The sequence below is a fragment of the Nicotiana tabacum genome, chromosome 10 (genome assembly GCF_000715075.1).
Source record: "Nicotiana tabacum cultivar K326 chromosome 10, ASM71507v2, whole genome shotgun sequence".
Classification (NCBI taxonomy): domain Eukaryota; kingdom Viridiplantae; phylum Streptophyta; class Magnoliopsida; order Solanales; family Solanaceae; genus Nicotiana; species Nicotiana tabacum.
The window spans coordinates 82,973,666-82,988,798 of NC_134089.1; the positions used below are offsets into that span (position 1 = coordinate 82,973,666).

Below are 15,133 nucleotides of genomic sequence, written 5' to 3' on the forward strand. Positions count from 1 at the left end.
CTTCTACCATTTCGCATTTTCCACCTCCATCTCCTCCTGTTGTAACTGCACTTTCTTTACTCCATCATGAATGGTAGGTGGTATGAACACTAGATCCATTCCTTTTGTAGCCGGTTTGTTGCTAGTGAATAGATTTGCCCAATTTTTCTCAGTTTTCCCCAACTCTGGTTTTACTGCCTCTTCACCTAGTGCCTTTGTAGTATTCTGATTCTTACCTTGTTGCTCCTCCATGTGCTTTGTGTTGCTTGTAGTACATGTATTACTTGATTTTGTTACTTCTTCTACTATTGTACTTTTCTCCTTTTGCTTCTTCACTGTTTCCATTAATGGAATAGTATCGACCAATGGAACAATGATTTCTTCTGAATTTCCCATACCAGTCTTCACAACAGCTGATTGAGGTGTAGAATTCCTCACATTAGGACTCAAACTCCCCAGATCATGCGTTAGCTTCGTCTGCATGGTGCTCAATCCTACAGAATTGGATGATATCACCGGTGTTCCTTTGCCGCAAGTTAGGGTTCCTAATTGTGAATCATTTCCACAGTTCCTTCCCAAATTCCTACTTCTACTACCTGATGCTATGAATTCTGCTAATTGAACCTTTGTTACATTCTTTTTTAGTCGTCCTCTCCCCTTTTTCGATCAGCGCAAGATAGCATGCACGCTCAACCGTGCGCCGAGAGAGAAAGTCTAGAGAGAGAATGTCAAGAGGCGGGGCCTTTTTACAACTACTAAATCATTTATTTATTATGTAGTTGCCTGAACCTCAAAAAAAATCATTCCAGCCACTTTGGTGACATAAAGTGCCATGCCATTTTACTGTGGTAAAAATTCAGGTTATTTTCGTTTCGTAGATTAAATATAGAAATTTCGACGCAGAGAAAAATAGGAAAATAAAAACATCAACTCCTCTTTCTCCTACCACCCGGCACTGGCGAAAACCAACGTCCAGACTTCCTTCCCCACTTGCAATCACCCCATCACGGTAGAAATTTGTTGAGCCAACCAATCTAATTGGTAGATGTGAGTGGAGATTCAGGTTCATCACAAATTATTGAACAGATGAGAATAATATTCCTTAAAAGGACACGTTAACTTGCTACGCACAACAGCGAAATTCAAATGCCTGATTCATAGATTGACTAAAACCAAGGCAAACACATAAAATCTGATCCTCTTTTTCCCATAAGTAAATAACTTTCAGAACTGTTTTGTAGCGAACACACCTTAAGGACGACCAGCATTTCTTTATAAACCTACGCGCTTGAGCTACTAAAACCAAGGAAATTTGATTTTATTATCAACACACTTTACAAATTTAGAGCTACAAGTGGTGAACCTTATACTGGTTCTCAAACACTAGCACGATAAATTTCTGCTAAGACATTAAAATGGTCAGGCTGTCACAATTCGAATAGAATTTAAATCCTTGTACTCTCTTTTATAGCCAAGACGTCAAAATTTGAATAATTTATTACGAATTTCAGTCCTAGTGTTATCCTGTACCTCAAGTAAGTTATTTCTCTCACCTGCTTACTGGGTGAAATGAAAAATACTAGCACAACAAAAGAAACTGTACAATTGCGCAGTTATACCTAAAAACAATCATGGCAAGGATCAAGGCAAATTTAGTACCTCTCACTTTGATTGATTGGTAAAGTTGAACCTAATTGCCTTAAGCAAACAGTTCTCAGAGTATTCAGGGACTATCCGCTGCGATATGTAGGTGATGTTATGTTGATTTTTTATACAAAAGCTCAACATTCAGGAAGCAAATTTACAAAAAAGAATATCGAACATCTTGATTTTGGTAAACTGAGATCATTTGGGGCAAGACCCCTGCAACCCTGCACTTCATATCAGCTATTAGTATGTTTCCAGTTTTATTCTGTATCAGCCAAAAACACTAAGCAATTCAATGTTGTATGATCCATGTCCAATTGTCCATTCATATCCTAGATATTATTTGACAATAGTCTTTGTTATGATAGTACTACTCCAGAAGTTGTCAAATCTGCAACGCAACAAAAGCAGTTACAATCCTTTTGAAATTTGAAGGAAGTAACTAACAGCTCTTGATTACCTTATTGGTAGTTGATGGCAAGAAGGGAGACTTGGGAATATGGCACAGCTACTCCTCAGAAAATTCAACACATACTGGCAATCTCTTCCTTCCAGAAAGACCATAGAGAACAGTCTGTATATGAGCATCAACATCTTCCCTAGAAGGACATTTTTCACCAGAAGGCAAAGAAACTTCGATATTATCATCCAAGGGAGACCAGTCAGTGCCAGAGATACCAATTGTGGAGGTGGTGGAACTGGGGCTACTGTCGCTGCTTGGGGGCTCTTTGTCTTTAGTTGACACAATTTTTTTGACAGCAGTAGGCGTGGCCATTGCTGCTGATTCTGTTGAAGACGCGGCTGAGTTGACCTGGTGATGAGCAGATCGGCCCCTCGGTCCATATGCACATGATCCTGAACTGTATGACCTGCTGCTCGGTGCCTACAAACATAACCATGTGAAGATGATCACAATGATTTTTCACAATGAACTTTAATTGATACATTATAATCCTAAAAAAGATAAATTCAGCGGTAAATACATTTAGTTAAAATGTTAATACCTCAGAATGATTCCAGGTGGCGAAAGCAGTTGGGCGTAAATCTTCTTTTCCGTGCACAAACTGTTTAATTGAAGGGATAAATGTTTTGAGTTGTGCATTTTAGTAAAGTTGACTATGAATGAGAAAATTTGTGGTTGAGATCAATGTCAAAACTAGAAAGTTGATCTCAACCGTTCAATGAGTGCAAGAATATTCCAGAAGCATTGGATCATATTCCTTTGAGAAAGAGAGAGAAGAAAGAGAAGAGAGAGACCCGGCATTTGGAACCAAAGCGGCACGTGCCGGTATCCCCCCACCACCGACAAACTTCCGACATGTGAGAGCTATTTTCACTTCCTGATGTTGACGACGACCACCTTCCACCGGAATCTGACGTTGACGGCGAAGATTTAGCTCTTGCGCCATGTTTCGGCTCAACGAGAATGCCGTCCATGACTACCACATCCTCTTCGACTTTCACCGGAGTCCTGAACGCCGGCAGAATCTCGATATTCTCAATCGAAGCTAGAGGCGAACGGAAAACGCCGCCGCTGCCGGAACCGCTTCTGCTTCCGCTGCTAGTATTTACTAGAGAACGACGCTCCGGCGAATCGCTGGCAAACGACACCGGCGAGCTGGAATGAAGGTACCGGGCTAGCGGAGAGAGTACTCTATTGGAAGAACTACCAGAACTATCTGAAGACGTGTAAGGGTCGAGGATCCGAGTTTTTGGTCCAGGATAAAAACGGCCACGGCCGATGAAGTTTTGAGAGTTGATTGGTGAAACATCCAAGGACTGGACTTTGGAAGCTTGCGAATCGTTACTGTTACCGCAAAACAAATCCATGCTTTCTTCGAATTCTTCTGCAATCACAAACCACAAGCATATAAAATCAAAAGGAAACCCTAATTTAAATCGAATAGTATTAATTAAGCATCTTTACACTAAAGTTTGATCGCTCTGACTTTCGATCTCGATTTTTGAGTATGAGCTCCCGCCAAATTTTCAAACTTTATTGTTAGAAGAAATCAAGTCGGAATATTGGATAATATACATGAGAATGATAAATTCATGCGGAAATTTAGGATAAATACGATTAATTAAGAAGAGAACCTCAGTATTATCTGAGTTTTTCTAATCATTACCGCTACCGTAAGTTCATCCAAATTCAAGCAATCACAATTCAGAAGCACATAAAATTCAAAAAATTTAACTGATTAACAACAAGATAGAATGTCAAATGAACATATTAAAACCTAAAATCAGTTTGCTCACTTTCGAGATTTGAGTTTTGAGTTTGACCTCTCACCAAATGTTCAAACTTTACTGAATCGGAATCGAGGCGTAAAAATCGGATAACATATATGAAAAAGAGAAATTAATGCGGAAATTAACGATAAATTCAATCAACTGAGAAGAGAACCTCAAAGAGATGTGAATGCATTCATGCAGATTCGTGAATGTTCTTCGAACTTTGAATGCGAAACCGTATGCGTGCGATTTCCGAGTATTTTGAACTTCAGAGAATGTTTGTGATGCGTATTTTCAGAGTTCGTCTAGGTGTAGAAGCAGAAGAGTTCTACTGATAGTGATTTTATGAACCCTAATTCTTAGTTATGAAGAAGACGTGGTATTTATAGGATCCGTCAACAGTCTTCTCTTTGGAGGGACACCGCCAAAACAGAGTCTTCATTTTCCGGTTACCTGCAATAGCTTCCCTATTTAGCCTTCGTCCTAATAATAACTACCCAAATGGACTACAGTGAATTTAAAATTTAAAACGTAATAACGCTATAGCCAAATTCAGTTATTATGTCAACTACTTTTATTCAAGTAATTATCCTTCACTTTAGAAAGCATGTGATTGTCTGAACAAACAAGTCCACGCTTAACCAATATTCCAAACTTGTCTTGTTACAAACAGTTCAAGGTATCTTTTCTGAAATTAAAGCTTTTATTTGTGTCGTTTCTTTCAATTCCCAGGCAAGAGGTCAGTGGCGGAGCTAGAAGGTCGAATGCTGGTTCGGCCGAACCCAGTAGCTTTTGCTCAAACAGTGTATTTATGTTAAAAAATTTATTAAATACGTACAAATATTAAATTTAGAACCCAATTAATAGCTCTTAAAATCGTTGTTCTGAAATCCAGAACCCATAAAGTTAAAATTCTGGCTCCGCTTCTGCAAGAGGTTCTGTCATCCTGCTTCTATGAATGCAAGGGACCGGAAGTAGATGATGAAACCTTCATCGACAAGAGAACCAATACCTGTATGTATGAGTCGTTGCCTTTTAGCGTACTTCTCGAGTGAATGAATTGAATCTGAGTCCATGTTTGCTAAGGAGGAAGAATGAGTCGCTGCCTTTTAGTGCATTAGTCGTTGCCTTTTAGTGCATCCTGGCAGCACACCTCTTCCCACCCCTGTGAGAAACACAAAAACTTGTGCCTCCATGTTCACTCTTGGGGCATATCCCACCACCATCAGAGAGACAATGGTTTCCACCACCATGGGCCTTGCAAAGAGGTGTGGTCGGTCCCATTAGCTCCTTTTTTGCAGCCAGCAAACATGCAACGTTTTTCACCACCATGGGCTTTGCAAAATAAGGTGTTTCCTCGTGCACTCTTTGAACAACTAGGGAATTGGCAACAATGTCCACCACCTAGAGATGTGCATAAGACAACTTGGCCCTCAATACTACGAGTGTATCCTTCTACCTTGCATCTCTTAACCCCACAATGCCTGATCGGCCCACGTGCTTCTTTAGTGCAACCTCCAAAAAAATCATATCATTTCCCACCACTATGTACTTTGCAGTAGTTTGTTCCCCCTTTCGCACTTTTGGTACATCCCAGGTGCTGGCACCTCCTCCATCCACCATGCGCTTTACAGTATACAGTCCTGCTCTCAGCACCTTTTTTATTGCAGCCAGGCTTCTGGCATCTCTATCCGCCCCCATGCCCAATACAAGGACTCTTTTCCCGGCCTCGGGCTCCTTTTGTACATCCTACAAACTCACATCTCTTGAAATTGCTAGTCCTATGCTCCGAGGATGTAGCCTTTGTAGTTGGCTCAGAGATGGTATTCCTTGAATAGTCAGAGATAACATAAGGTTTAGAGCTCAGCTCAGGGAAATGGCAACGTTTTGCATCCTTCTCTAACATATCTGCAGCTTGCAAGGATATAGAGTTGTTTCCCATTCTTGGTGCCAGAAGAAGTGATGGCATGTATCTACCTGACTTCTTTGCCGGTGTAGAACCTTTATCGACAATAGGAACTGTACGCCTATCATCTGAAGATAATTGATAAAAATGACTAGGTTGACCAGAATTACGCTGAGTGGCAGTAGAAAACTCAAGCATGTCAGAAATTTCATTAGTCCTCTCAGATAGCCCAAGTTTGAGAATTGAATCACCCTCAGATAGCAATCCCTGATTCAATGAAGTAGTAATCCCTTTATTTTTATTACCTCCAACAGGATAATAGTCATTAGATTACATAGTATGTGTTGGGCCCAAACCAAGAACCAACTTATACCCATTATCAATAACATTGTTGTGCATATCATGGTTTCCCTTTTTGGTTCCCCTACCTGTTAAAAGACCAACTCCAGCCTTTTGATTTTCAGTTTAACACTAAGTCTTTAGTTATTAGTCTGATATTTCCCTGTAACTAACCTGATTCTTAGCATGTAATGCCACTATTATTCTTAGTGGTCATGGGAAGTTAATCCTCGCAAGGTAGGGGTAAGGTGTGCGTACACACTAGCCTTCCCAGACCCCACGGTATGAGATAATATTGGGTATGTTGTTGTTGTTGTTGTTGGTCAGGGGAAGTTAGTAGAAGTAATTTTCAGTTTTATAGCTATTGGATTTGTTGTGTTAGTGGGCAAGTATGATGTAATATACATGGTCTTGGATGCCTATATAAAGGCCTCATCTACCTTGAATGTTACCTACTTCCAAGAAAATTTATTAGGTTTGTTTTGTCTCTGCTTTTACAGATATAATCTTGCTTTTGAGTATTTATTTTAGAACAAGAAAAGCTTCTATATCCTTTAGTAACAGCCTGAAAGATTGTTGTGTCTTAGCCCTTATGTTTTTCAATAGCTTTGGGAGATCATCTATTGTAGTTTCCTTTATTATGAGATTTTTTGTTGTCGACAAACTGTTGGCGGAATGAAAAAGCTCAACAACAGTAACTACAATACATGCTCAACTTGCATGATTGTCTTTTATGCAAGGGCAAGATATGTGGGAGGTGTTATTGGTAGCAAGGAACCAGAAGCAGAAGATGCAAACGGCACATTGAGGAAATGGAAGATAAAAGCGGGCAAAGGTATGTGTGCTTTGAAGGCGACGGCTGAAGAGGATGTGCTAGAGCATATGCGAGATGTCACCACCCCTAAGAAAGCTGGTGATACGTTCGCCAAGCTATTTTCAAAGAAAAATGATACGAGGCTTCAACTCTTAGAGAGTGAATTACTCTCGATAGCACAATACAACATGACATTTGCAGAATAATTTCATAAGGTAAATGTACTATGCTGAGAGATCTCAGAGTTAGGTACACAAGCTCCAATTGGAGAGACGAAGATGAAGCGGATCATCATCCATGGTCTAAAGCCTGAATACTGAGGCTTTGTTGCTTCTGTACAAGGATGGAAAAATGGCCATCACTTAGCTGATTTATTTGCATATTTTCCCGTATATGCTAGCTTGTTGTCTTAGCAACGCACTTTAAGAAAATTGTGTGCACCAAGATAGTTTTATCTGTGATTTCATGATTTGATCATATTATTGTTCTGTACTTGTTGGAATTTATGAATTGTGCAGGTGAATGACGAGTGTCATTTATAATTTTTGCTTCTATTATCTCGCCGAGGTTAGTTATGATACTTGCTGAGTACTTGGGGTCGGTTGTACTCATACTACACTTCTGCACCTTGTGTGCAGATCTTGGAGCTGAGATGATGTGGATGACGGGAGCTGGCACTGAAGATGTACTTGCTTTTCCGGATATAGCTATCATTTATCCTTGGTAGTTTTAGATTGTAATATGTTTATGTACATTCCAAACATATGTTGTATTTATTTCATACTAGCTTTGTAGATCTATATTTTAGTGGCTCATGACTTGTCCAACCAATCATTGGGTTATTGTGTAGAAATTCGGTTATTTCACTTATTAATTTCATAGGAGTTGTGTTGACTGTTATTTGGCTTAACTAGCGGGTTAAGTTAGGTGTCATCACGACTAGGTGAATTTTCGGTCGTGACAATTATTTTGGAGGGTAACTATACTATGTAGATTTATTTTGCCTCCTAAAGTTTGTTTAAATGCTAAAATGATCAATGTATTTGAGTACTGTCTCTTTATGAGCAGGGGCGAAGGTACATAGGCCTAAGGGTGGTCAGTTGACCATCCTTCGTCGAAAAATTACGCTGTATATATAGGTAAAATATTAGATTGTAATGATATATAACATATATTGAACACCCTATATCGGAGTTTTTGAGGTAACAATAATATATATGATATCTGGAAGAAATATACAAGAATTTGTAGATAGCTTCATTTCACTTCAAGATTTTGATTCCTCTAGTTAAGATTAATAAATCGGCAAAAAAACAAGAAACTTGTTACAGTTGTCTCAATTCATTCAATGTTTGGATTTTTTCATCTTGTCATATTTCTCTTTTTCTCTTTTGAGAGAAAAAGAAAATGAAGTTATCTTGAGTTCTTCAAATCCTCACAGTGAAGGAATGTTTCAAATCTCCTATATGAAGAACATGTTGTCCTAATGCAACTTTCTTATTTCCAAGCTCATCATGTACACTCAAATGCTTGCAAACATCTACATTGAACTTAACAACCCCTTCTTCTTGTGCTGTCAAATGGACTTTCTTAAACCCCAACAAATGCTTCTGAGGTGCATTATGGACTGAGGGAGGTGAATTGAATAAGAAAATTGTATGGCTTCCACTAATCTTCCCCATATTTTTAACTCTAAGATGAACATTAAATCCCACATTGCTGCAACTTTGCTCAACAGTATCAATAGACTTGCACTTTGTTGAACGACAAGTATGTTTTTCCTCGAGGGGGATGGATACAAATGTTGGCGCTTGATCTAGGCGGTGTTTGAACTGAGAGTAGCTTAGTCCATGACCAAATGTGAAAACAGTTGGACCGGTATAGAACCTATAAGTCCTGCCAGGGTAGTTTGTGGCAGGATCAGGCCTCATGTTCATAATAGTCATTGGAACCGCGTCTGCATATGATTGTGGATACCATGTCATTGGTAGTCTTCCACCTACAAGATTCAATAATTTAAGCTATTTAGTCAATATAGAGAAAATAGAGATCTTAATTTGATGTAACTTTCTTGAAAATGGAAATGAGAGGCAGACTTGGATTGTAATATCCAAATATGACGTCTGCTAAGGCAGCACCACCGGCTTCTCCAGGGAAACCAACCCAAAGAATGCTAGTTATCTTAGGATTATCGACTGCAAATTGTACGTCCATGCCACCTCCAGACATGATAACAAGAATTACAGGACCCTTGGCAACTTTAGCAACCTCTGCTATTAGAACTGATTGTTGTCCTGGAAGCGTTATATTAACTCTGTCCAGGCTTTCTCTTTCGATAGATTGATCAGATCCCATTACCATGACCACAGCATCAGCTGTGGATGCTATTTTCTTAGCATCGTCAAGTTGGGCAGTGTTGCAAGACACATCAGAACATCCAGGCTTGTAAATTGTGGCAACTGAGGCTGTTAGGCCTTGCAAGGGAGTTGTGTACTTGCATGGGGTTCCTGCAAAAGTCGGAAATGATTTGAGAAAAAACAAGACTTAGGAAGAGTCTAAGTTCTGTGCACTGACAGTGTAAAGAATATTTATAGCATCAAGTTAAATTGACCTATAATAACAGGTGAGTAACTCTTCATAGCAAGTCTGATATGTCAATGTACCTTCATAATTGCCAATCATGGTTTTGGTTACATTGGCATTAGGACCAATGACCGCTAAGGACTTGATGGCGGAGGGAGTTAAAGGTAGCGATCCAGCAGTGTTTTTCAGCAAGACAATCCCTTGCCTTGCAGCTTCACGAGCAAGCTCTTGGTTTTCCGGTGTGCAGACATCTTTAGGGCCAAGGTTTCCATAAATGTGGTTTCTTGGATTACCATCAAAGAATCCAAGTCTCATTAGTGTTGCAAAGTTGTTTGAGATAGCTCTGTCAATAACTGATTCATTCACAAGTTTTTGGTTAACAGCACCTTGAGTGTATTTACTCAGCCAAGATCCACAATTCAGGTCCACCCCTGTCACATTCAAGATACATACCACATTCTTGGCTTAGTAATATGAAGATCGAACCTCAGTAGAGGTCAATGGTACGATAATACTCCCTCCGTCCCAGTTTATGTCATGATGTTATACTGGACATGGAATTGTGACAGAAGGAACATATATATGATTGAAATGCATTATTCCCTAAACATAAAGAGATAGAAAATAGTTCACCTGAATTTAGACCCAAAGCTGCAGTCTCCTCTGGTGTTTTGGTGTAGTGTTGAGAATTAAATATCTCATTCAATGAATCACAATCCGTAACTATATATCTGTTTTAGGCATACTTGTATAAGTAGTATAGATTCTTCTAACTCATTTGAAAAGCAAAAAAATGAAGAAAACATAATATTATACCCATTTAAATTCCATTCTCCTCTGATAATCCCAGCAAGAAGGTCCGGATCACCGCATGTTGGCTTGCCATTAACTTGGTTATATGAACACATCACACTCGCGACATTTCCTTCAAGAACACAACTCTTGAATGGGGGTTGAAATGTATCATCCATATCTTGTTGTGTTACCTACTCACAAAGGAAGCAAAACATTTCACTTATGTACACTAAAGTGTAAAGAATGTTTACATCATTAGCATAATTGCAGCACTCATACTATTAAACTTGACCAAAAGATATGGCTAAATGACTAGATGTTTCAAGTGAAATAGCACAAGGAGAGAGAACTAACCACAGCATTGAAATTGTATCTTTGGATTCCTTTCCAATTATCAACATCATAAGCTGTGTAATGCTTACAACAAGCTGCAACCTTGAGCTTATCTTTGCTACCATCATCTGTTTGTTGCAAGCCTCTAACATAGGCTGCACCATACTTGCTGGTGAGTGTTGGATCTTCTCCTGGAGTTTCTTGGCCTCTTCCCCATCTCGGGTCGCGGAAAATATTGATATTGGGAGACCAATATGTCAATCCTGCTAAACCAACATTATACATTGCCCTAGCCTCGGTAGATACCACCTGCAAGCAGCGACGGATCCAGTATTTAATCTTTATTTGTTCAAAATTCTGAAGAGGAGTCTTGGTGTAACTATTAAAGCTGTTGCCATGGTTCGAGCCATGGAAACAACCTCTAGCAGAAATGCAAGGTAAGACTGCGTACAATATAATAGACCCTTGTGGTCCAGTCCTTCCAGGACCTCGCGTAGCGCGAGGTTAATATCACCGGGCTGCCCTTTTTGGTTCAAAATTCTGAATTTGTAAAAGATATAGGTTCTAATATAAATATTTATGCTATGTCTAAGAATTACTCACACATATACATCTATGGTCTATGTCGAAAATGATGGGTTCAATTAAATTCACTCCTAACACTCAAGGTCCATTTCTAATTAAGAATTAATTTGTTTGATATGTGATTCGCAATTGATTTCTATGAGATTTAAGTAATAAGTACAAGAAAATGTAACTAAAGCCTCATATTTCCTATCAAGAGTTTGATTTCACATAGAGAAAAGGAAAATTCTGCTGTACAAATTTTGAAAAATTAAATGTAGTAGCTTTTCTACTAATATCCCTGTCATTACCATTTGGTGAATGGGCTATTCAGGCATAACTGTTTAATAAATAACCGAAATGTTTGTTTCATGCATTTGACACTGATGGTCTGAAAGATTTAACCATCTTAACCAAAATTCAGAAGCTAATGCAATTTAACCTGACTAAGCAAACCACATTACAAGCTGGAATCATTCTGATATATACATTTGCATAAAGTTTAAGTTTTATATAATACTAGTATATAAGAAAATCTATACTATCAGATCACCTAAAAAATAAAAGTAGACTAATAATCTAGAATATAAGACATTACCTACTACAGCATGTTAAGATACATAGATAATGTAAACTTGCCATTTCATTATTTCTGTTTAATTAATAAAGAAAGTACTAGCTCTGATGATTAAGATTCCTTTAGCCAAAAATGTTTACCTTAGTTCCAAAGTAAAATAATAATAATAATAATAATAATAATAATAATAATAATAATAATAATAATAATAATAATAATAATAATAATAATAATAATAATAATAATAATAATAATGTTTTTTGTGGCAATCAACTTAGCGTCGATAAGACGAAACCTAAGCATGCATTAGCCATAAAACTGGACAAAGGACTCTTTAATAGGAAAAAAGAAGAAGGTGGTTTTGAAAATAATGGTGCGTCGGCAACGTACGTCGAGAATTAAACTTCACTTTCTATCAACATTCATGAAAGAAATTTCATCCCTTTTTCCAAAAAAATCCAAACAGAATTCTAATCAATTTGAACTCCTTAAGAAAATACAGATTAAAAAAATACTCCTAATGTCTTTGGATAAAAATACTAGACAAAGAAACATATAGAAGGAAGATGGAGCTCAGTATCATCAGGGCGTACGCAGAATTTTTTGTAAGCGATATCGTATCTACATAAATAAATAGAAAATAATATTATTTAATATCATTTTTTCACAAGTTGAAGACCTTTGCCATTTAGTTGAATATAATTGCAAATGAGGTGTAAGTTCAATTCTCCTTAGCCTCAAATTTTTAACAAAAATATTCGCTCAAAGATATTCAAAAAAATAGAAAAGTAGGTCCTAATTCGAATCTACGAACTTTACAAGCCCAAATACGAGCTTCACCAGGGGACCAAGAAGTACTCTATGGCAAGAAGTGATGTCATTGCTATATCTTACTTCATTTTTACAGAATATTAGTAAACACATTTAATATTTTTTCCGGAACCCATGTGCATCCCCTGTGTGTCATCAAGAAACTAAAGATTTAAGTTACATGTACCGATAATGTAAAAAAAAATTATAGCAGGCCATTTGTCTTATTTTTTAGATAACTAATCCACTCATATCATAGTCGTAATCATAGGCGGATCTACATTATGATGGAACCAATAAACACTAGTTATTTATTATGAAAAACAAGAAATTTTTTACAAATATATTAACCGAGCACCCAGCCTTAGTAGCAATTTTGAGATAAAAATAATTAAGTATTTATGATTTAACAATCCTGGATCGTCGTAGTTATCTCTTATTTAAGCTGATTGTATAAAATATTAAAAGCTGAAGAAATGGAATCAAAGCAATCTAAGATTTACCTTTCCAATGGTTTCAAACAAGGTGACATTGAAAGAAGCAGCAGTTAGAATGACTTGAGGGAAACTAGTAGCACCAGGAACCAAACCAGAAAAATGTACTCCTGGACCAGTATATGAAACTCCATGTAATGCCTCTGACCACCACTCGTAGCGTGGAATCCCGAGCCTACTCACACCACCTGCACCACTCACTAAGAATCCAATCTTTTCAGACAATGTCAATCTCTGCACCAGATCACTCACCCTTGTTTCCACCGTCAAAGACGCGTCGCAGAATGTTAAATTCGCCAGTCCAGGATTGCTCGTGATATCACAAGCGAAAACGGGCGAATTCTGAGCCAAAACCGGCTTGAATTCTAACAGAGAATGACTAAACATGAAGCCAAGAATGTAGAAGAAACAGAGGAAAACAGAGTAGTGGCTATTTTTGCCATTACATGAAAAGGCCAGCCCTCTGTTCTTCATGACCTCTCTATAAAAATCTAAGAGAATACTAGAAGAAATATATGAAAAGAGAGGCAAATTTTAGTGTTAGAGGAGGGTGGTTTTTTATAGAGAGGAAACTTGCATAATTAGGGTGGAAGTAATTAAAAACAAATATTGTTTTGTAGTAACCCGTGATGGATAAATGCAAAGAAAAATCATTAATTGTGACTTGTTTTATTTACCATACAAGTACAAGAATCTGCCCACTTGAACACTTTCTCTTCTCCAATAAAATTCTGCAAGATGAGAAAATGGGGTCCGTGAAAGATTTCTACTTTTAGTGGCCTTTTTCTTGTTTTCGAATTTCTATAACAACTTTTTGTTTGTTTGGAAGTTCCTAACAGAGTCTGTAGACAGTGACTTTTTTAGTGCGTAAAACCATAAAAACATAAAGAATTGGATACACAATTTGCATGGATTGATTAGGAAGTTGATGTGTATGTGCATTATATAACAGTAATATTGAGCCAAGAGAGAGAGGTCAATGCGGTTTTGTATTATTTGAATCTGTAAGTCTCCTGAAAGATAGAGGGCGGCTCTTTTTTCGGCTTTGTAGTGGATATAAAATAGCCAAGCCATGGAGAATAAAATGATTGCTTTACACAAGGTCAAAGTGTAAATGAAGAAAGTAAAAAGTAAGAAAAACAAACACTTCCATCTCTTTTACACAATCAACATAATTTAATATGTTATTAGGGGTCTCTGTTTTAATTTAGATGATATAGTTTGACTTGACACAAAATTTAAGAAGAAAAAAAAAAGATTTTTGAAATATGTGGTCCTCAAAGCTTAAGGGGCAAAAGCTTTGTGAGGCCATGACATTTATATGACTATAAAAGCTTCTTATAAAAGATAAGAATGGTAAAATAAAAAGTTTAAAGTTGAATTATTTCCAAATATAAAAAATGTGTCATTGATTCTAAAACGGACTAATTACGAAAGTATGTCATTTAAATTGAAACGAAGGAAGTACATATTAAATAAGAGTTTCTTGAAAACTTAAACTTGCCGGTATATGATCTAATTAATTTCTATTTATACGTGATTTAGTTGCTAAAGAAGGTTTGACGAGAGGTTTTAGGTTTCTCGTGTAGCAACTTAGCCAAGAAGAAGAAAAATTTATTCGTCAGTCCGTCACTTTGTGAGTTTTCTATCATCCACAATTGAAGTGAAGAGTTCAAACTCGATCAATAGCGTAATATCTCTTTTTCCGTCTCTTTATGTGATAAAAGAATGTAACCAATAATCAAATGGGTCCCCACAATGTCCTAGTGTACTCCATATAGTCCATGTAGGTTGATGACACTAAAAAGTACAAGTTGCACTAAGCTCCCTTTAGGTGTGGAATCAACAAAAAATCGGACCACAAAGATCTACGGTAAGTCGCTTTACAAAAGGCCCGTGAATTTGATTACGCTATGAGCTAACTCTGGTCATTTTCTTCACCCAGCGTTCAGTCCCTTATAAAGGAGCTTTTTTTTACCGCCACTAAATATATCCAATACGCGCCAGAATTGCAGCTGTTCAGCAATTGAATGGCTTTCGTCTAAACTCTCATTAAT

At 37.5% G+C, this 15,133-nt stretch overlaps 2 protein-coding genes across 5 annotated transcripts; both read right to left on the reverse strand.

Annotated features, from left to right (window-relative positions):
* Nucleotides 1–1,620: 1,620 nt before the first annotated feature.
* LOC107764752 (uncharacterized) lies at nt 1,621–4,293 on the reverse strand. Of its 4 annotated transcripts, XM_016583356.2 has the most exons (5): nt 4,034–4,293; nt 2,884–3,473; nt 2,631–2,690; nt 2,087–2,509; nt 1,621–2,017 (listed from the first exon to the last, which is right to left on the reverse strand). In XM_016583356.2, exons 2-4 carry the CDS (start codon nt 3,454–3,456, stop codon nt 2,135–2,137), a joined length of 1,008 nt encoding a protein of 335 aa, XP_016438842.2. In that variant the 5' UTR covers nt 3,457–3,473; nt 4,034–4,293; the 3' UTR covers nt 1,621–2,017; nt 2,087–2,134. The 4 variants fall into 4 exon arrangements, with proteins under 4 accessions (XP_016438842.2, XP_016438840.2, XP_075079121.1 ...); XM_016583354.2 differs by having other exon boundaries at nt 1,621–2,509; XM_075223020.1 differs by lacking the exon at nt 4,034–4,293 and adding an exon at nt 3,724–3,820 and having other exon boundaries at nt 1,621–2,509.
* Nucleotides 4,294–8,158: 3,865 nt separating this feature from the next.
* On the reverse strand, nt 8,159–13,991 carry LOC107764751 (beta-xylosidase/alpha-L-arabinofuranosidase 2). The gene is made up of 7 exons (XM_016583353.2): nt 13,086–13,991; nt 10,653–10,940; nt 10,320–10,489; nt 10,137–10,234; nt 9,584–9,934; nt 9,017–9,427; nt 8,159–8,919 (listed from the first exon to the last, which is right to left on the reverse strand). The coding sequence occupies exons 1-7, from the start codon at nt 13,548–13,550 to the stop codon at nt 8,348–8,350; spliced, it is 2,355 nt and encodes a 784-aa protein (XP_016438839.1). The 5' UTR covers nt 13,551–13,991; the 3' UTR covers nt 8,159–8,347.
* Nucleotides 13,992–15,133: the final 1,142 nt, after the last annotated feature.

Coding starts and splice junctions, on each gene's coding strand:
- LOC107764752 (XM_016583356.2), bottom strand. CDS start 3,456: ATGGATTTGTTTTGCGGTAACAGTAACGATTCGCAAGCTTCCAAAGTC. Junction 2,691..2,883: donor GCTTTGGTTCCAAATGCCGG/GTCTCTCTCTTC, acceptor TCAATTAAACAG/TTTGTGCACGGAAAAGAAGA. Junction 2,510..2,630: donor CCACCTGGAATCATTCTGAG/GTATTAACATTT, acceptor TTATGTTTGTAG/GCACCGAGCAGCAGGTCATA.
- LOC107764751 (XM_016583353.2), bottom strand. CDS start 13,550: ATGAAGAACAGAGGGCTGGCCTTTTCATGTAATGGCAAAAATAGCCAC. Junction 10,235..10,319: donor GGAGAATGGAATTTAAATGG/GTATAATATTAT, acceptor TGCCTAAAACAG/ATATATAGTTACGGATTGTG. Junction 9,428..9,583: donor CATGATTGGCAATTATGAAG/GTACATTGACAT, acceptor CGACTTTTGCAG/GAACCCCATGCAAGTACACA.